General features: G+C 22.3%; 1 protein-coding gene across 4 annotated transcripts; it reads left to right on the top strand.

The window, feature by feature from the left end:
• Window positions 1–923: 923 nt before the first annotated feature.
• Window positions 924–20,740, top strand: LOC122860421 (dystroglycan-like). Of its 4 annotated transcripts, none has more exons than XM_044164229.1 (8): window positions 924–1,449; window positions 15,547–15,807; window positions 16,091–16,207; window positions 16,281–16,628; window positions 16,707–16,817; window positions 17,316–17,756; window positions 18,057–19,278; window positions 19,359–20,740. In XM_044164229.1, the coding sequence occupies exons 2-8, from the start codon at window positions 15,592–15,594 to the stop codon at window positions 20,282–20,284; spliced, it is 3,381 nt and encodes a 1,126-aa protein (XP_044020164.1). In that variant the 5' UTR covers window positions 924–1,449; window positions 15,547–15,591; the 3' UTR covers window positions 20,285–20,740. The 4 variants fall into 4 exon arrangements, with proteins under 4 accessions (XP_044020164.1, XP_044020165.1, XP_044020167.1 ...); XM_044164230.1 differs by having other exon boundaries at window positions 16,281–16,613; XM_044164232.1 differs by lacking the exon at window positions 17,316–17,756.
• Window positions 20,741–22,527: the final 1,787 nt, after the last annotated feature.

A 22,527-nucleotide genomic window follows, 5' to 3' on the forward strand; every position in this document is an offset into this window, starting at 1 on the left:
TCGTTAATTTCTCCATCAAGAAATACAACGCCTTCTCACAATTTTTATCCATCATTGCCAATAATTCGTGACCCTCTAAGCATTCAAAAAATTCAATCAATCATCAATCAATTACACCCACTCATATTCCAAACAAAAATTAAATAAATTAGAAAAAAAAAAAGACTGGGTATTATTTTTATTCATCACAGCTGTTATATCATCGGCTATTAATTTTTTTTTTACCTTTCATTCAGGTAGAAAAATAAAAACCTTCATTTTTTAGAACATTCAAACTTATGTTTACAAATTGAGTTGGAATAAAAAATAATTATAATCATAATTTATTGACAAAATAATAATGTAAAATTTTTTTACATTTATTTATTTATTTTTAAAATTAAATATTAAAAATAATTTACAAAACTTTAAATAAAAATACGATGAAAATTTGTACGCTTGAATATAATTATAAATAGATTTTAACATTTATTTTCTAAAGTATGCAAAAACAGAGTGCAATGTGTTTTCGAGTGAATCTTTTTTATAGATGGTCTTGGAAAATTGGCACACAACCAAAATAGCCAGAATAAAAAAAAAAAAAAAATTAAATATAAACCACACAACCAAGACAAATAAAACTATTTTAAAATACTTTTATTAATTTTTCATATATTTTGTTAATAATGAATAAATAAATAAATAAACAAAAAAAAAATATTTTTTTTCTTCAAATTAATTTATAAAATAAACAATTTATATTTTTATTGTATCGTAATAATAATAAATATTATTATTATGATATTTATTTCAATGATAATATGAAAAAAAAAAATTTCACAATTCAAATTATCCCGCGTAAAGTAATTTTAAATATGGCTGGTTGGATTGGGTGGGGATAACAAAATGGACGCTGTTGGAGGTCGTCAGTACGCCGTCTCGACTCCAGTCTTGACTCGGCATCAACGCGTTCATTGTCATTAAAAATATACTGTTAATTTTATTGTTGTTACCATCTTCCAACAGAGTAACAATAAACACAGTATTTTTATAAACACACCCTTTATTTTATTTTCTCCGTCACACAAATATCATCAACTCCAAAATATTCACATCAAAACACAACTGTCATTACACACTTAACTTTTAATCTTAAATATTATTATTTTTTTTCATCATTGAAATTGATTTTTTTAACACCGGATAAATATTTTTTTAACAAATAAAAAAAGAAAGTTTTAACTCCAATTTGTGAAGTGTGCTTTGTAAACTTTTTTAAGTGTTATATATTTATTTTGAAAGTTTGCTAGAGACAGACTTGAAAATAGAATTTAAAAAAAAACATATAGGAGTGAAGTAAACACGAGAATAATAAAATTAAAAAATATATATAAAAGAGGTTGAGTTGAGACAAGAACAACTGCTTGATTTCTGGAGAATATTGCTGGAGAAATTGCTTGGTTGAACACGGTAAGTGACATGACACCAGCGACAAATTACAAGGATACTCCAAAATGCTGAGTAGTACTTGATGAAATTAAAATAAAAATATACAATTTTTTTAATTTAATTATATTTTTTTTATAAAAATTATTTTTCTCTTGGTTGAATATATATTTTTGTGGATTATACTCCAAAAAAGAAAAAAACATTTTTTTTTTTTTTATAATAAAAGATCAAAGAGCTTTGACGATTAGAAAATTAAATATACAAAAAAAAATAGATATTTGAATTAAATATTTTTTTTTTTAAGCACAAAGTTAGCTTGGATTTTAGGATTTAAAATAAAGTGTCTTTCAAGTACATATAAATTCTTGAAGCGTTAAATCCATGACTATATATTTCCCGTTTTTTTTTTATTTATTATAAAATTTTCTTATGGATGTATGGATATTTTATTTTATTTATTTTTTTTCATATCTCATTGAGAAAAATAAAAATAAAAAAATTCTATATTTTTCCAGTGCACTGGTTTTTTTTTTAGTTATTTCTTTTGACAGTCAATTTGAGTTTAAAGCAATAAGATATGTAAAAAAAAAAAAAAACGAGTTGATGAAATGATACGAATGAAATATAGATTTTTAAATTGACATGATAAAAAAAAAAAAATGTTTCGAGTATTAAAAAATATAATAAATTTCATTGAAATATATGAGATACACTTGAAATAAATTAAAAAGGAAATTTATACTTAATTTAATGATATCAGCATGTTGATCGACCCAAAAAAAAAAATATACAAACTCGACTAAATTATGCAACACATTTTACACTCGAAATTATTAAATAGGCAAGGGTAAAATTAACAGTTCCAGCAAATAGACGGACCCACTGTGTTTTTTTTTAAGCTGAAATAATAATTTATGTTTTGATGATTGTATAATTGAGTACTAATTACTAATTTTACATAAAGCAAAATGACACTCAGTGTGTTCATTCAACACACTATGTTAATTTTTGATAAATGAAAATTAAAAAAATTAAAAATCTTTGTTGCCATTTTTTTGCATAAGATTTGATAATTTTTTTTTTTTATCAATTGATACATATTAATTGCGGTATCATTAGAGTTTCATAGTTTTTAATTATTTTTTTTTTTAACTATACTATATGTATATGAATTATTTAGATAAAAATATTAAAAAATTATTAAATAATTTAATGATTATTTTTATATTTGTTTTTTGACAGTCTTTGATTATTTGAAAAATTAATTTTTTTTTAAGCTCTCAATTTTTGCACAAATTTAGCTAAATTTATATGGAATTATTTGATGATTTTATTGCCATTAATTTTTTTAAATGTAAATATTAAATTTTACATGTATTTAATTATTCAAAAAAATTTAATTATTGATTGATCAATTGTTGTTGATAAAATTAGATAAATAAAATATGTAAAAATATATATGATTAATTAATTTTTCATAGCCCGAATAGTCTTATGTAAAAATGAAGGTAACAATAATAGCTTTGAGTTATTTTTAGAAAATACAAAGCACATAATCATAAAATTGAGTTGAAAAAAAATCTGTTTTAAAAATCGTGTTCTATTTTGTAGTATTTTGACCTGCTATTATCCTTCTTGGTGAACAATTGCTTGAGAAAATGAGCGTAATACACGTGATACAACTTTTCAGTTTATTTTATTTCATTTTTTTTTTTTTTCCTTTATATATACCCTTTTTTTATACTCAAGAAACGTGTAAATGTGTTCATGAAAATGGTAAGCATGTACTTAACTTTTGTTTCCAAAACGTTACCACATTTTCCTTTTTTTTTTTGTATTTTTTTTCTCTCTACATTTTACTAATAATAGAATATTTTATTCAGCTTTTATTCACTTTTATTAAACCATATTCAAAATAAAAAAAAATAAATAATTCCCTTTCTTTTAAATCTAGTTTCCAAAAAACATTTTCAAGTTAAAAAATGAATATAATTTTTAAATTACAAAACAATATCACACATTGGAGTATTTTAATTTTTTTCTGCTTTACAAATTTAAATAACGTGTGATAAATAATTTAATTCTGTTGACAAATCATCAAGTTCAATGAACGTACTTGATTTTAATATTTTAAAAATATATAAATATTAAATATTAATGTCATAATAAAGTGCATTACATGCACTAGATTGATGCAACCAACCAACTAACAACAACATGAAATATTTCGATTCTCATTGTGACACACATTACCTTCATGCTTCATAGAATAGGTCTTTAATCAAGCAACTAACAATGCCCTCAGGGTTGGGCACTGAGGACATTGCCCTTCCGTTTTAATTTTTTATTATTTAAATATTATTATCATCTTTTTTTATTTTTTGATTATTATGCTCTATTATTTACTAAGCTTCCTATTGTTCAAAAGATTTATTACCCTCAAAAATAAATACACCTTTTTTATATATCCTCTAAATACTTGACAGTTTTTTTTTTTTTTTTTCATTTTTAAATCACAAAGGCATTTTAAATTTTTATTTTCACATTTTTATCATCATCAAGTTTTATTTAAAAAAATATATAATATTGCATAATAATTTTTCGAGTATTTAAATTTCGATTTACCTTGAAGTGAAATGTCACTTGATTTTTAATTTTAATTTTTAATTTTTCTTTTTGGAGTTTATACTGGCTAATCAGCTTTTAATGTCTAAGTAAAAATTTTTTTTTAGTTTAGTGTATTATTGACAAGGGAAAATAATTATTTATGTCGAAAAATATATTAGAGATTTTTTGATCCAGTATTAAATCGGTTTCTCTTTTGTCCTTTTGAAATGTTGGAAGGTCTTCTTATGTCTTTTTTTTTTTTTTTATCTATTTTCTTGTTTTTTTTTTTTTTTCTTTTTGGAGCTCTTGGTGATATGAATGGTTTTTTTTGTGTTGGTAAATTGTAATGGTATACTGGACCAGCTGTCAAAATTTCTTCTGGTTCATCCTTTCAGTCTCAGCACAATGCCACCACAGAGCCACATGTTCTTTTTCGTTTATGTTTAAACATCATGTGTGTATATGTTTATAAAAATATAAGATAAATTTTTTTTATAAATGCATTTTTCTTTTAATAAATTTACATATTTTCTTTATTTATTTATTCCAAGTCTATAATTTAAATAACAAATATTTTTTTTAAATATTTAAATACATGTACAAAAATAAATATAAAAATTTATTTTGTCATTAATATTTAGACTTTTTATTTTTTTTAAATTTTAAATAAATATATTTTTCTTTTTTAGCATTTTAAATGTTGTATAAATCGATTTAGCAGATGACTTTAATTCCTTCCTGTCGAAAACAGCTGATGACGTTTCATATTTCATTAAAAAAAAATAAAAAAAAAAATCTATTCTTTGTCAACATGGCCTTTAATATTTCACTGTCAATAGAAAATTTTTTCTTCTTTAAAATTAAATAAATAAAATGCTATTATTATTATGATAATATTTTTTTTTTAATTTTTTATTCAACTTATAAAAATGCTATAATTTCATATAAGTTCATTTTATCAACTTGAAAATACTTTAAATATTTATATATTTTTAATAAAAAAATAATTAATAATCATAAAAATTATTATAAAATAATTGCAAGCTTTAATTTAATTAATTTTTTTTAATTCCAAATTTGTGTTAGTTGTATTTTTAAATAGCTAACATTTAAATTTAAATATTTATAGTTGATATATATACACAAGCCAACAACGACAAACAGTGTCTTGATATTGTTGATGGTGTATATCAAAATGAAAATAGAGGAAGGTTATTTTACTGATATGATAAAACAAGGGTCTTTTTCTCTTTTGTCTAGATGTTATTTCCATGTGTTTGACTAGCCTTATCCATTATTATTACAGTGCATTCACACAGATACACATGAAAATCCTGATATGCACATCACATGTTTCAAGGAAATGGATCTCATCAGAAGCATCCATATATGTGTATGGTTTTGCTGCAGTCACTGTTTTTACCTTCTATATATTTTTTTATTTTTCTTCTTCTTTTTGCAAGTCGATATACATGAACTCAAGAATTTGCAAGTGACCGGTGTGCATTTCCTGCCTACTACATTTGTTTATTTTTTTTTATTTTTTATTTTTATTATTATTATTATTATTATACAACATAGAGTAAATAATCAGTGAATCTCAACTTGTGACAGATTTCTTTCGTCATTTTATTAACTAACAATTTTCTAATTTTCATACACTAAAAAATTTTTTAAAAAATATTTTACAACTTGAGTTAAAAAAATTTTAACATTAATTTTTTTGTTGTTTTATTTTAATTGTTTATTTTGATAGTAAATTTATTATTATTTTTTTTTTAATAGTTATTTTTTAATTGAAACTTTTATATTTTTTAAATGAAAGAAGGTATTTTAGATTTTAAAAAATAATAAAAGGTGAAAGTATGCTAAAAGAAAATTAAAAAAAAAATTTTAATTATGGATTTTGAATTAATTTATATGGAAAAAGTTTTTTAAACAAAAAAGAAAATATATTCTATGGAAAATCTATCGTGGAAGTTTGACTTGTAAAGGTTAATATTATGCAAAATAAAAAGTTCATTGAACCTTTGTGTCTGAGAGTTAAAAAATAATAAAAAAAGATATAAAAATTTAAATAAATAACAAATGTGAATAGTAAATTTTATATATTTTCATCAAATTATTTTTTGTATGTGTGAGGATAAATAAGTATATCAAAGTCAAATATTTAATATGTGATTTGCTTGGTAAATAAAATTTGAATTGTGAACGTCGTTTTTGATATGAGTTTTGTCGAGTTATATACACTGTGTTCACTTAAAACCAAGATACCAAAAAATAACGTCAAAAAAAAATATACCTTCTTGGTTTTTTTTTATTTAAAAATTTCATATCTCTATTGTTATTTACATCAGTTGATTTTATTTTACTTTTTGAAGATATGTTGTCTCTGAAACTTGTTAAATTTACAACACAAAAAATTATTATTATTTTTTTTTAAATTTAAAAGTTTTAAAATTCATTTTGTTCTGTGCAAATAAATATGATAATTTTTTTTCTTTTCGTTAGAGCTAAACGTATATGTTATTGACAATAAAGATTTAAATTTTTATGACTATTTTTATAGCAATCAAGCAAACTGGCATGTCGAAAACCCATTTGCTAAAAATAAAAAACTCTAATAGTAATAAAAAAATTATAATATTTAGGTTATTTTAAAAACTTTGATTGACATTGTTAAATAATTCATTTTATTTATTTTTACAACAATTTAAATTCATAAATTCACAGTATTGATTTCTTTTTTCTGCGATAATTTTTAACTCTTATATTGAATTTAAAATATCCCAAAAATAATGAAGAAAAAAAAATATATTTACTCCAATATTTTCATCGAAAATCATCCAATTTTATAAATAAAATATAATTATAAATTTTTACACGTAAAACCTCAAAAGAAATATTTAAAAAATTATTAAAAATAAGCTCCATAAATTATTCAAACTTTTATCATTCCATATTTTTCTTGATAAAAAAAAAAAATAAAAGCTGGATGATAAGAAGAGGGAGATTATTTACGATATATATAGTATATGAAAAACTATACAATAAAAAAATTATTATTAACTATCTATTTGTTTATTTATACTCCAGATGATTAACAATAAATAAAATAATTTCATCAGTCAATCAATAATTATTATCAATCAATAAAAAAGTACTAGCTCGATGACAAATAATTTTTATTTTTATTAACATTTGTAGCTAACTGTTTTGTTTGTTAATAATTTTAATAATTTATAAATTTATACAAGATCAACAACCTCAAAAATATTTTATTCTATTTATTTTATTTTGTATTTTTATTAGTTTTTTTTATTTTATTATTCTTCATGAAAAAATATACTTTAAATCTGTTTGAAATGGAGATGATTTATTCAACTCATTTGATATTGGGAGTGTTGAGAAAATAAAAAAAAAAAAAACGGACCATGTGTTTGACCTGATTTTTGTGCTTATTATTATTATTGGAAAATGATTCATGATTATTTCAAGACTAAAAGTAAAATTATCTTGAGACTCTGTGGTATGGAAATTTTTTTTTTTTTTTTTTTAATTTCTGGTGAACCGTATTGTTCGTATATTGAATTTTATTATTGATTATTTTTTTTTTTTTTTTTAGTGTATTGTTTCAATTTATTTGTGATTTTTTTTTATTTTTCCGTGTTTATCGGTGCTGGGAGCGAAAATATAAGTCAATATATTTTATTTTACATAAATTATTATTTTTTTTTTGTTGTATAAATTATAAATCACATAAATTATTTGATGAAAAGTATTTTTTTGTTATTTTATTTTTTAAAAATTTGATGACAATTGAAATTGTATATATTATTAAACTGCTGTGTTATTCTTTTTAAGTGTAATCTAGAAAAGAAAGTATATATCCAGCGTATTGTTAAAAAAGTAAAATGGGAAAAATAAAAATAACATTTTAAGTTTTCGTTGTTGGTGCACTTGATGTTGGTTTTTAAAAAGTCGTATTTTGCCTTGATAATCTAAAAGTACATTTTCGAAATTTAACTGTATGATTTTCTGTATATATTTTAAGTCTCGTACACACTTTCTCTGATTTTAATATTTTTTTATTTTTTGGGAACGCTGAATCATACAGGCTCGGCTTGTGTATTACTTTCCAAGTCCTTCATCAAAAAAATGATCAAGTTTTCTTTTTTTTGATTATGAAACATAACATGACGCTGAAGCTAGCGTCTTAAATCTCCAGATCCAGGAATGAATCGGGTTCCAAGGCCCCGACTTGAATAAATAATTAGAAATGATATGAAATTTAATAAAAAGTATTAGAAATTATTGATGAAGTATGAATATACCCAAATAAGTCATCGATAAAAAAAAAAAAACCCCTGGAGTAAGTTGCATGGTATTTAAAAAGAACAAATTCAGGGGTTGTTCGCTACATAATTTTTTTAACTATGATAGAGTTGAGCTATCCTCGTAATTTTTTTTTTATTAAATTGTCTAAGATCTAAGTTAATTGAAAAAAAAAAATTATAATTTTTGAAATGGTCAAAGAGGGATAGGTTGATTTAATTGAATAATTTTGATAAATTTAATAAAAAAAAAAAATTAATTGAGTATAAATTAATTTCTATCATAAAGGAAAAAATTAAAACAATTTTAAATTTACCCCTACTCCTCTCTTTGACCATTTCAAAAATTCCGATTTTTTTTCCTAGAATAGCGTAGATCCTAGACAATTTAATAAAAAAAAAATTACGAGGATAGCTCAACTCTATCATAGTTGAAAAAATTAAAAACAATTAAAATGCAACCCCTATCCCTTTTGGACCATTTCAAAAATTCCCAATTTCATCATAAAAATTTTCTATTCAAATATAAATAAAACGTGTATGCTTATACTTATATATAAGGAAAAAATAATAAAAATCCTAGCTTATAATTATTGTATATCGATTTTTTTCAGTCAACTCAGAAAGAGTGTCATTACCGTTTAGTTGTCTTCATAATTCTCTTGACCTTTTATTATTATCATTATTACATTATCAAGTTTCAACAAAGACAAAGTTAAACTTGCTGAAAACGAACTTACCAATAATGAAATTCTCTCTTGAAAGTTTTAAAAATAATACAAAAAATTAAATTACTTACATTTAATTGAATTTTCAAGAAAAGAAAGAAAAAATATAAAATAAAAATTAATTTAATTATTCTGAATTGAGATAAAATAATTATAAAAAATTATAATATGTATAAAAGAAATATTTTCTATAACTCTGTGAATTATATTAATTTATATAAATTTAAAAAGTCATTTTTTGGCGGCTTTATTTCTTAAAAGATGCGCCACATGTGCAAAACTTTCTATTGTATTTTTTTTAGCTCTTTTTTCTTAATTATTTGTGTCTTTGGCTTTACCGCCTTTCTTATTAAGCATTAAATAAAAAATTTTTGAAAAAAAATAAAAAATATATACTGTTGCATATAAAACACATGTTATGCAAATTAAATTCCATATGCGATTGTATTTATCAGATACTTTTTGAATGTCCAAAAAATAATTATGATTTATTTATCATAAATTTTACATTCATTTATCAAATTTACTGAATCATATAGATTAAAAAAATTTGACTTTTATCAAAGCGATAACATTATCACCTGAAAATAATTTAATTATTTAAAAAAAAAACCAATAATAAAACTCGTATAATTTTTATCCCTCTTTTTTAAATTTTTCGTTAAAAAATTCTCAAGAAAATTAGTCATACATTTAATAAGTGACTCATTCTAACCACGATTCTCACAAAATAAATAAATTAAATTTAGTCATTTGAAAACGTCTAAACAAAATGGATTTTTTTTTTCAAATTAATATATATTTTTATCGTGACTTTAACGATGAGAAAATAAAAAAAAATGTATTTTTTTTTCTTCATAGAATTGTGTTAAATTTGAACGTCAAGTTTTTTATTTATTTTAAAAATTTTATTGAGAAAAAATATAAGTTATTTAAGAACAAAATAGTTCACTGGAAAATTATCTATTTTTGTATTTTTTATTATCATGTTTTTGGGTATTAAAATCATGACTGACTGGGGAAAAAATATTTTATTTATTATTCGGAAAAAAGGCCATTTGACAAATAATTTTATTTCGATTATTTTTTTACTTTGTCTTATCTGGCAAATGGGTAAAGTGTGTAATGTGTCTGTGTATTCCATCATCGTTATTTATAACGTACAAGTAAACCACATGGCTTCTGGTTAAATTTTTTTTTTAAATATTAATTTAACTGTGAGTTAGAAATTATCTAGTCAAAGTTGCTGCATTTTTGTTTGAGCTACAAATAATTTTTAAAATATATTTTTAAATACTCTACTTTTATATGTATTTTCTCCAAATTATACATTTAATCTGCTTTTATTATTATTGATAATAAAACCTTTCAAAAAGTATTTTATAATTTATTACTTTGATTATTTGTATCAAGAATTTATAGATAGTAAAAAAAAATTTTTTATGATATTTCAAGTACTCATAAAAGTACGTTTAAAATAAAAAAAACTTTTGATATTAAATTATCAATTGAAATGAAAAAAAAAATTTGTATATTCATAAAAATTGTTTACGCTCTTTTAAATATTTTTAAATTATTAGTACATAATATTATTTGTTTATAAATTTTATTTTAATTTATAATTTTTTATTGTTTAGTTTGTTGGTAATTTAGTTGTATTATTTTAATTTTTTTTTTCATTTAAATTATTATATCATCTGAGTGGTATTTAGACCGCGAGAAATTCAACACATGATGAGTTAACAACCTACAAATGTTGGTTTAATATTATTATTATTTATTGCATATGTTATTGTGGGCGAGAAATGAAAAGTGGCCATAATTTATCATGTCGCATTTTAATTTTACACTTTAATTTTTATGTTTTTTTTATTTTTTCTTGTCAATTGATGACATATTTAAACAAACCACAAACAATTTTAGCTTTATAATAATTATTATTATTATTATATAGCTGTTTAATAATTTATAAAAAATTAATTATTAAAAAAAAGCTTTATTTATTTAACTGTGATAATTTTATTTTATTATTATTTGAATTTTGAAATAATTAAATAATTAAAATTTTCATCGATGACTCAACTTTTCATCAAATTTTTAAACCTAATATTTTAATTAAAAATAATCAACAAATATCAAATATTTTTCTCTATAATTTACTGTATAAAATTCAACATTTCGTTTTGTAAATAAAATTTTTCTATCGAGTTTTTAAATACTCGAAATAAAAAAAGTTTTGTCTGTAAAAAATTTTACGTATTTTTAGTATTTTATAATGATAAAAATAATAATTTTTTTATATATAATAATATTTTCAATAAAATATTACTTTGTTAATAAAAATCGAAATATAAAAAAGAAAAAAAAAAATAATACATAAAGATTGCAATCTCACGAGAGATAAAACTTTTACACTGTGAGCAAATATTTTTACATTCTCTAGACAGACTTTTGCACCCTCATAAGAAAAAAAAAAAAAAAAAAAAAATCGTTTTACCGGTATTGCCGGAAGTTGAGGGGGTTGTATGTGTGGGTGTGTTTGGTAAAAGTGAGAGCATGGTTCAAGGGGTTGAATGTTGAATGCGCGTTTACTCATGTACTCTGTACTAACACGAAATAATATTGATGGTGTTTTTGTCTGTGTATGTGTGTATTTGCTTGGTACATGATAGAATAAATATAAAAATAAAAAAACCAAGGTGATGAGAAAAGGGTAGTTTGAGTAAAACTTTAAGGGATAAAAAGGTTCTCTAAAGGTGAAAGAAAAACAAACTAAATAAAATTTTTTTTACATTTAAACTTTTCCATTTGATGCTGATTTAGTTTTTTTAATTTTTTTTTTTCAAGTACACTACTTGATCTAAATTTTAACAACTCAGTATCATAATAAATATGCATAATATTTTTTTTCTTATTCAAATTTTAATGAAGTAAATATTTTTATACAGAAAAAAAATTAAAAAAAAGCTCGTTATTTTTTGGTACAAAAAAAAGTTGATTTTTGTTAAATAAATTAATTAATTTACATGATGTAAAAAAATATGGTTTTTGTGATTGTTTATTAAAGCTACTTGTGATAAATTTTGGTGTAGTAATTTTGTATGAAATTTATATCGATCAATTTGATGTATAATAATTATATTTAAGAAAAAAAAAAAGCTCTGCTTTTTGATCATCTCCGCTTATGGCAATCGCGTGTACCTGGATTTTTTCAACAAATTAGCGTAACACGAGTGAGAATAATTACCATCAGTTTTAATACACCAACAAGTACCATCACTTTGAAACCTCAAAAAGTATTTTGCAAGTGTTTTAGCTGAGTAAAAGGAACCAGGCTAAAAATTACGTGTCATGTCTAGACCTTCAAGACCTTCAGAAATTATATGTATATATGTTATACCAACACATTAAAATTTGCAACAAATATTTCGTTTTTTTTTTTTAATTTTATGTACTTGTGTATTTTATTTATTTTTTATTTTTTTGTTGCTTTTATTTTGAGTTATGTTTTATATGTATTTTTATTTTTTTATGTACTTTTTTAAAATTGTGAGTCCCGCAGTGGGAATTTACTTGACGTTGTAGAAAGATTAACTAGTTTTCGTCTTTTTTTATCGTCTCAAAAAGTTGCCAAGAAGGTGTCCATTGCACGCCATGAAAATTACTCTTTCGAGACATTTTAAAATTTATATTTGCATCTTTTTTTTTTTTTGTTAAATTATTTAAATAATATAAGTTATCAAAATATATTTGATATTATATTTTCAAAACTTTAATTACATCAAAATTAAATTATTCTAAAAGTAACAGTAATTAATTTCAATTGTTTATATTTTTTTTTTTTGTATTTTAAGCATTACCAAAGTGACACAAGAAATTAAATATTTTCCTGTGTCTCTTGGGGCTTGTTAAAAACACTCATAAAATCAAAAACTCCATTGAATTATTATTTAATTAATTAAATAACATCAAAATTAAATTATCCTAAAAATTACAATAATTAATTTCAATTATTTATATTTTTTTTAAATATATTACCAGAGTAGCACAATTTCCATTTTTTTTTAAATTGACTGTTTTTTTTTTGTCATCGATAACAATATTTGATAAACTATTTAAATATAATTTTTAATTAACAAAATCTATCATTTATTTAATTTAAATTCTGGTATAAAAAATAAATTTTTTTTTTTTTTGAACATTCTAAGGTTGACAATATTTCTTCTTTTTGTTTCTCTAAAATTTCTTTGTCGAATTTTTATTATTATTTTTTTTTCCATTGATATTTGATTGGCATCAATTGGATTCTTGTTTTCAAATGAAATTCGAGTATATACTGTGTGTTTGTGTATTTAAAAAAAATGTCTCAGAATGTTAAAAGAGAATTTCGAAAACTTAAATAGTGTGTTTCAGTGATATATAGTCAGTGTAATGCGATAACAACGACAACAATTGGCCCGTCAAGCATGAAACTTGTTCCAAAGGGTTTATTGTTTAACTTCTAACATAAAAAAGGAAAAAAAAAACCAAACAAAATTCACATAATATGAGTTGAATATTGATGTAGATGTAAGTTTGTCAGATGGCCTCTTTTTACAATCAAAACTTTCAAGCTATTTTATCAAAATCAGCGTGACAATAGCTTTTTTTTTTTTTAAATTAAAATTAATATGTACATACATCCATTATAATAATTTATTATCGTTTTTATCTTTGCCTATGCTCTCATTATAATATTCAATAATTTAACTTGAAAACAGACCCAATTAAATCAACATTTAATTCAAAAAATTAAAAGTTTATTTATTTTTTTTTATTAATTTTTGTATTGTCATTTATCTTAATTTTTTTCGAAATTTATAAACTCAAATTAAATTGTTTCTAAAAACTTTCTAAACAATTAATTTTTCCAACTTATTTTTCCATTATTATTCGTCTAATTTCTGTAGAAATATATAAGCTAAAATTAATTAGAATAACTACAAAACGACCATGCTCTAATTGTAAAAATTAAAGGGAAAAAAAAAGCTTTTTTTTTTGTTGTTCAATGACTTGAAAATTACATATATATATTGTTAAATTTCAACATATTTTATCGTGTTAATTTGCAACAATTAACATCAAGTGGTGTGTCGACATAAATGACATAAACTCAATTTTAATTTTTTGCTATTCTCTCATTAAACAAGGCATTGAATTAAAAATAATAATCAAATAAAATAGGCATTAAATATTATAAAAAAAAAAAAATTACTTTTTGCTATTAAAACACTTGGTAAATACTCAATCTACATATGTAAATGTAAATGTGTATATAAATTCTACTTGACAAGTGTTGGAATTATTTATTATTTAACAAATGAATCACTGTATATTTTTTTATCTTCTTTTTTTTCTGATGACCAAATAATGAGTAATCATTGTTTATTTGTCAACAAACAAACTGATAAATTTAAAAATATACATTTTTTTATAAAAAGAAACTTGATAAAAATTTTATCAAGTTATAAAACAAATTAAATAATAAACTTTTTTTATTTTAATAAAATATTTAAGATAAAAATTCATTGACTAAATGTTTTTTAATTTTATTTAAACTTTATTTACTATTTTTTTTTTTAAATAAAATATTGAAGATAAACATTCATTGAGTATATGAAATATATAAAAATTTTAATAACGTATTAATGATTTAATGATGAAATTGATAATTTATTAATCCATGAAAATAATTGAAAGCTTATAACAAAATTTTGTCATGTAGGATAAAATTAATTGGTAGATGAAGTTAATCGATAAAGTAAACTGATGATCCATCAAGCACCTTAATAGACAAAAATAATAAATACAAAAATATATATTGACACTAAATATAAAAAAAAAATAATAAACGACTATATACATAAACACACTGTCAATTTTTATCAGCACTTTGACACATGACATGAAAAATAAACAATATAATTTTTTTTTATTTTCAAAAGATTATATAGTAAGCTACTTAACGTCAGCTTCTTTGATTACCCATACAAAATAGGTCATTGAACTACTCAATTTATCATTATTATAATATTTTATAAAAATTTTTTCGATTCATTAAAAACAATTGTATAAATAAATTGGGGCATTTCTATTAATGCTAATAGACTATGAAAGAGTTGATTTTATTTCTGTAAAATAATTTTTTTTATTATTCAACAGAATGATTTTGCATTTGTTGATAAAATTGCATAAGAAAAATAATATGTCCCACGTAAACTTGGCATCATCATCATAACCTTTTATTGATTATAATTCGTGGGTGAATTTCATCATTGCTTATAACAATTTTCTTTTATTAAATAATATTTATTCTGTAGGTGAAAGAAAAATGAAAAATTACATCCTGTCTTATTTAATTTAATAAAAAACATGATTAATAATTTGCTTTTTTTATAATTTTGTTTCAGAATAAACACAGTATGTATGATTAAAAGTTCTACACGACTCCAAAGATGAAGTCAATCATTACTTTCGTACTGTTGTTGCCTTTTGTGCTGACAATAAATTTTCAAGATAATGAATTTGAATTTGTTGGTGAGACACCATCACAATTGAGCTCTGTTTTATCAAATGGTTATCCTAGTCAGCAACGGACTAATGATGATGTACCAATTGAATACTCCAAGAGAAGTCATTTGAAAAATTTGATGCCAAAAAAATTCCACAAAGTATGTATTATTTAATTAATAATTAATTTTAATAATTTTATTTAAAGTTTTTTTTTGCATTTATTATTTACTCTGGTAATGAGTGAAGTAAATCATAATAATTTTATTTTGTCAGACACATTTTACTGATTGATGCCAATTGATAAATGCGTCAGAGAAATTTTTTTTATAATTGTCCATCACAATTTAGCTTTGAATTATTTAATATTTTTTTAACATGTCAATAAAATTTTTTTGTGATAATGGCTAAATAAATAAACTAATTGTTATTTTATATTTACAGAATGGACACTCGATTTATAATAATTTTGATAAGAAAAATAGATATTTAAATTCGAAAAAAAATCATGGAAATAAATATCATCAAAAAGAAAAACGTTCAGTCAACCATCAACGACAGGTAAAAATTAAAATAAATAATATAATTTAAAAAATAAATAGCGAATAAATTAATAAATATTGATTTTTTTTAGATGCATAAAAATGTTGAAGATCATTTAAAAAAACATCTACAATATATTAAATCAAGCGATGAATCTCGTCATTTAAGAGTTAAAAAAAATTATTTGAGTGATTCATTTCGTGATCGTCGTGAAACTGGTTCAGGATTTGGATATGATGATGGTGAAGAAATAGATCCAGATGATGATGATGCACAAAATTATGATGATGATGAAGAAGAGACAGACATCACTGATCCAGGAATTACAGTTCAACCAATAGATCCCATTGACATCGAGCCTAAAAATAATCCTTCTTCTTCGGACAATAGTTATATAAATAACAATGCATCAAAAGAACAAAAGGTTATTGAAACAACGGTATTTATTATTTACAAATTTAATATCTAATCAATAAATAATATTTGTAAAATATTTATACTATTATTAAATTATTAGATTGAAGATATTGATGAGGAAGAAATGTTTTCTCCTGTGCTAAGTCCAGAAGTTGAAAAAGCTATGGATAATATAACATCGTCATTGTCAACAACACCAGCATCAAAATTGGTGAGTTATTATAATTTTTATATTATCAAATTTCAATTAAATAATTTCAAATGTAAATTGCTTTTATTGCATAGTTAAATGAGCTTTATAAGCCTCTAAATTATCAATGGCTATAATTTTTTTTTCATGCATTCAATTTACCTGTAGTCTTGTCTTTTCAAAATACCAAAAAAAATATTACCTAGAATCATTACAAATATCAAAACTTTATTCTCTTGTATATTGTCTTTATTCTACTTGTCTTTAAATTTTTTTCAAAACTAAATAAAACTCTATTAAATTAATAACTCAAAGAAAAAAAAATCAAAAAATTTTATAAATGAGTTTTATTTAAAATTGAAATATAAATTATTAGGAAAATTAAAATATATAAATTGAAAAATTATATTTAACTACATAATTTTAATTAGATTAGTTGATGAAAATTTTTCTAAAACTTGTAACTAACAAATAAATATTCTTCATGGCAAACAATCGCATTTACTAACAATTTCACAGACAACGATTCCGCAAACAACACCATCAACAACGACATCAACATCAACAACAACAACCACAACACCACCACCAACATCCACAATGACGAGCACGACACAGTTTGTATCATCAACATCACCGATTATTGAAACAACAATGAATCAATCAAATACAAATGACATTGTTTCATCATCATCTTCATCATCTTCATCAACAACAACTGCACCATCAACAACAACAACAACAAGTGAAGAAACAACAAAAGCTGATGTTGTTATTTTGGAAACAACAACAATGTCAAATAAAATTGATGATAATGATATTGATAGTAATTCAGAAAGTACAATATTAAATTCAAATGAAAATGATACATTGTCAACTACTCAATTAACAACAACAACACTGGTAAATACTGTTTCAACCTCAATGGAAAAACAGGATATCAATGTTACTATGGACGAGGTAATAATGCTTCAACGGCTTATAAATGCTTTTTTATTATTATTATCATTTATTTTTAATACTTTTATTATTTCTTTTTCCATGGATTTCTTCTTTGTTCATTGTTATACATACATACACAATAGTATTTATTATTTTAATGCTTTATTATTATTTAAAAATAATTATAGAGAAAATTTTTATTAATTTTCATTTATTTTATTTTTTTTTTATTTCATATATCTTTGAATTATTGTTTTTTTTTTTTTTTAAATACTTGATTATTTAGAATATTAATTATTTAAATTTAATTTAATATAGATAACGGAATCAACTGAATCATTACCTGCTCAATCAACCACAATACTTCCACCAATGATAGCTGTATCATCGACAAGCACAACAACAACAACACCAGAACCAACGACAGTCACAACAACAACATCAACAACAACGACAACAACAACACCAGAACCAACGACAACAACAACAACAACAACAACAACAACAACTGTTAATTATGGTGTTACAAATTATCCACCAAGACAAAATAAAAGATTGCAAAAAGTATCAGTCACAGCTGGTAAATTATTGAGTCATGTTATACCAGCAGATACATTTAGCGATTTGGAAGATGGTGATACAAGAAATTTACGACTGAGCTTGCTTGACCACCAGGGTATTCCAATAAATTCATCTAGCTGGTTCCAACTTAACAGTAAAACACAAGAAGTTTATGGACTTCCTCTTGCCGAAGATATTTCTAAATATGAAAATAGTTTTGTTGTTGTTGCATCAGACAGTCAAGGTCTCAATGTATCTGACATTCTTACAATTCAAGTTCAACAGCATAGATTAAGTCGTGCAATTAATTATCAATTAAGTATTTATTTAAAAATTGATAAACCCAGTGAATTTCCAAAAGATGTTGATTGGAAAATAAAAGTTGTTGAAAAATTATCACGGCTATATGATGATGTTGATACAAGCCAAATAACAGTACTTAAAATTGATACTATTGATTCAGATCAATTTATATTTACTTGGACAAATGATAGTACTCCACGTAGTAGTGATTGTCCAAAATATGATATTTCTAAATTATGGTCTGTGCTAGTTTCAAAAGAAAATTCAAATGAACCAAGTAAGGAATTAAAAGATATATTTTCACCAGAAATGAGTGTTAAACGTGTTATATCACAGGGTTATGGTCAATGTGATGAATATAATTTACCAGATATATCAAAACCTGAATTTACTGGAGAAAATGAATCACCAATGCCAAGAAATCAAGTTGATCATGTTAATGCAACTGTTGGACAGTTATTAGTATTTAAAGTACCTGCTGATACATTTTATGATCGTGAAGATGGCTCAGCAAAAAATATGAAAATGTCATTATTAACTGGTGATCGTATGACAATACCTGCCAGTGATTGGTTACAATTTGATAGTAAAAATCAAGAATTTTATGGTATACCAATGAAAAAAGATTTACGAAATGCAAGAAAAGAATATCTACTTGTTGTCACTGATAAAGGAGGTCAGTATTTTATTTAATTAATTTTTTTCTCTTTTTATACTAATTAATAATGTTTTTTTTTTCTCATTTTATTTTCACAGGTTTAACTGCAAATGATGGTTTAATTGTACAAATACATAATTCAAAAGAAAAAAATTATTCTGTTGAATTTTCAATGAATTTAGATGTGCCATATGATATATTTTCAAATTCAGCATTACAAAAACGTACATTTATTGAAAAATTAGCTGAATTATTTAATGATAAAGACACAAGTATGATTGAATTAAAAAGTATAAATGAATTATTAACAAATACTGTTGTAACATGGAGAAATAATACACTATCAACAGATCCATGTCCAAATGATGAAATAATAAGATTAATGTCAGTATTATCAAAATCAGATAAAACAGTATCACCAAGTGTATTTAGAATAATGGGAAGTGAATTTCCAGTATCACAAATTAATAGAACACCACTTGGTAAATGTCTTGGTCAAATGACAAATATTTATAATCCTGATAATTCTATTACACATGAAGACAATAATAATATTAATAATAATGATGCTAAAACAATTGATAAAAGTACATATGATGATTATATTATGACATTTATATTACCAGCAATAATAATATCAACAATGTTATTATTTGCTGGTATTATTGCACTTGTATTATATAAACGTAGAAGAAGTGGTAAAATGAGTGTTTGTGAGCATGATGATGAACGTCAAAGTTTTCGTAGTAAAGGTATACCAGTTATATTTCAAGATGAATTAGAAGAGAAACCAGATCCAGGTAATAAATCACCAGTAATATTAAAAGAAGAAAAACCACCATTACCACCACCGGAATATCAAAAATCTGATGATGGTGCTGATGAACCAATGCTACCAAAAGGACATTCAGAAGAACCATATCAACCACCACCACCATTTGCACGTAATTCAGATAATAATAGACAAAATCGTCCAAAACCAACACCAACATACAGAAAACCACCACCATATGTGCCACCCTAACAAAATAAGATTATATTACAAACACGTAATTACATGACAACAGTACTTGGAGATAATAAAAATATTAAAATGCATAACCAAAAGAATCATCGAAAAAAAAAACAACAAATTGATTGTCATAATTATATCAATAATGGTAACTCGATTATTCATAATGACAAACAATCATTGACATTTAATTAATTATTCGTTTTTTCTTCAATTTTATTATCATTATTATTAGTTTGTTTATTTTTTATTTATCGAGTTACTATTTTTTTCTTCTTCTTTTCTTTTTTTTTTACCAAGCAATCAGTGCCATTTTTTCCTTTAAGCAATAACGACTGTTTTTCATATAAATATAGATTTTTAAAATTATTATGTCTCCAATAAAATAGTACAGAGAAATTAATAAATATTTTGATGATTTTTAAAATTGTCGTTGAGGAAAAAAATTTATACAAATGAAAATAATGCACAGTAACTTAAAAATGTAAAAGATTTTTTAATCTAAAATTTTATAAATTTACACAAAATTAGTGTGAGTTTTTTGTGGATTTTAAAAAAAAAATCAGCTTCCATCGGTATGATAATACTGAAAAATAATTAAATGAAATATTCGTATTATATTATTTCAAGTTTAAAAAAAAAATGTACTATTGGCAATTATTAATTTTAGATTCTTACAATATAATTTTAACTGCCATTTTGTTTTATTTAAATTGACGAAAAAAATCATTTATATCTATCGCACAAAGAAAATATAATTTTTGCCAATAAATTTTTCTATTATTATAAATATAAATTATTAAAAAGCTTTTAAAAAAAAAAATAACATAGAGCTTTAAAAAACAAGTGCGTACTTTAAACAATCGATTCTCCAAAAAATGAGAAATTTAATTTAAATTTTTACCTAGTTATCAAGCCAAAAAAAAATATAAAAAAAAATCAATCAATCAATTAAAAACAACTAATTAATTAGCCACATAAAGAATTGTTAAAAAAAAAATTTTTTTATCCTCTTTTTCACAATAAAATAATAATTATAATGATTCTTTAATTAAAAGAAAAAAAAAAGGAATTAACATTAGTTTATGCTGATTTTTTATAATATAAAATTTATTTCTTAATAAATATTTTTAAAAAAAATTTGAATTAAGCAAATGATGAATAAAACAAACATATTATGAATAAAAAAAATATATTATAACAAATGCAACGAGTTTATGACAAGAATTTTAAATAAAAAAAATTTTATTATTTCAAAGAATTGTGTTTCTATCAATTTTATTATTTTCTAAAAATACGAGGACGTACTTACGAAAGACATGTGAGTCTCAATGTTATTGAAAAATAAATAATAAAATTAATAACAAGATGAAATTGATAAACAAAAAAAAAAAAAAAAAAATTGTTTATCACTTATCAACACATGTCAAAATGTCTTGTCAAACAAAAACAAGTCATAGACAAAAAATAAATAAAATACTAACAAAGAAAAATAAAAAAAAAAAAAAAATATGTCTGTGTAGTTTAGTAATTAAGAAACGAAATATATATAACAACAGATAATTAATTAATTTTTTTATTTAACTTCAAGGTAAATTAATAATTTTTAATTTTCAAATAAAACCAATTTTGTATTTACAATTTTTGACATTTTTATATAAATATATATGGAATTTTTATTTTCATCAAATATTTAATTTTTTTTTTTCTATTATTTCATGATTAATTGTTAATGTAACATTATTTTAATTTTGAAAAATTCATATCGTGCTTGAAAATCATATCATTCGTGTCCATTGAAAAATTATTGTTCAAAAATATGAATTTAAAAAATACAGATTTAAATCACTGCTTGAACAAAAAACAATATCATTTACATGAAAAATTAAATTTTAAAAAAATCACAAGGCAAAGTGATTTGAATTAAATTATTGTTAATTCATTTTGCCTATTTAAGGCTCTGAAACTTGAATGAATATTTGAAAATTTAACTGCAGAAAATTAAGAGTAAATTAATTTTCTGCAGTTGATAAAAATTTAAATTGTTCAACCCTTTTTTTATACAAAGTATAAAGTCACATGGAATATGTTAAAATTGATTAATAAAAATTAAAAAATCATTGTCAATAAATATTTGCGTGGATTAATAAAATTTGCCTGCGAATTGTAAGATTATTTTTGTCAATAATTAATATACTTGAAAGCTTTTTAATGTCAATAATATTAAAGAGAAAAAAAAAGCAGCAGAGCCGAAA

The sequence above is a fragment of the Aphidius gifuensis genome, linkage group LG1 (assembly GCF_014905175.1).
Source record: "Aphidius gifuensis isolate YNYX2018 linkage group LG1, ASM1490517v1, whole genome shotgun sequence".
Lineage (NCBI taxonomy): Eukaryota > Metazoa > Arthropoda > Insecta > Hymenoptera > Braconidae > Aphidius > Aphidius gifuensis.

Bases quoted from the DNA above. Each gene is read 5' to 3' on its own strand.
- LOC122860421 (XM_044164229.1), top strand. From the start codon at position 15,592: ATGAAGTCAATCATTACTTTCGTACTGTTGTTGCCTTTTGTGCTGACA. The intron at 16,629-16,706 runs GTATTTATTATT...TTAAATTATTAG, and splicing joins AAAAGGTTATTGAAACAACG to ATTGAAGATATTGATGAGGA. The intron at 19,279-19,358 runs GTCAGTATTTTA...TTATTTTCACAG, and splicing joins TGTTGTCACTGATAAAGGAG to GTTTAACTGCAAATGATGGT.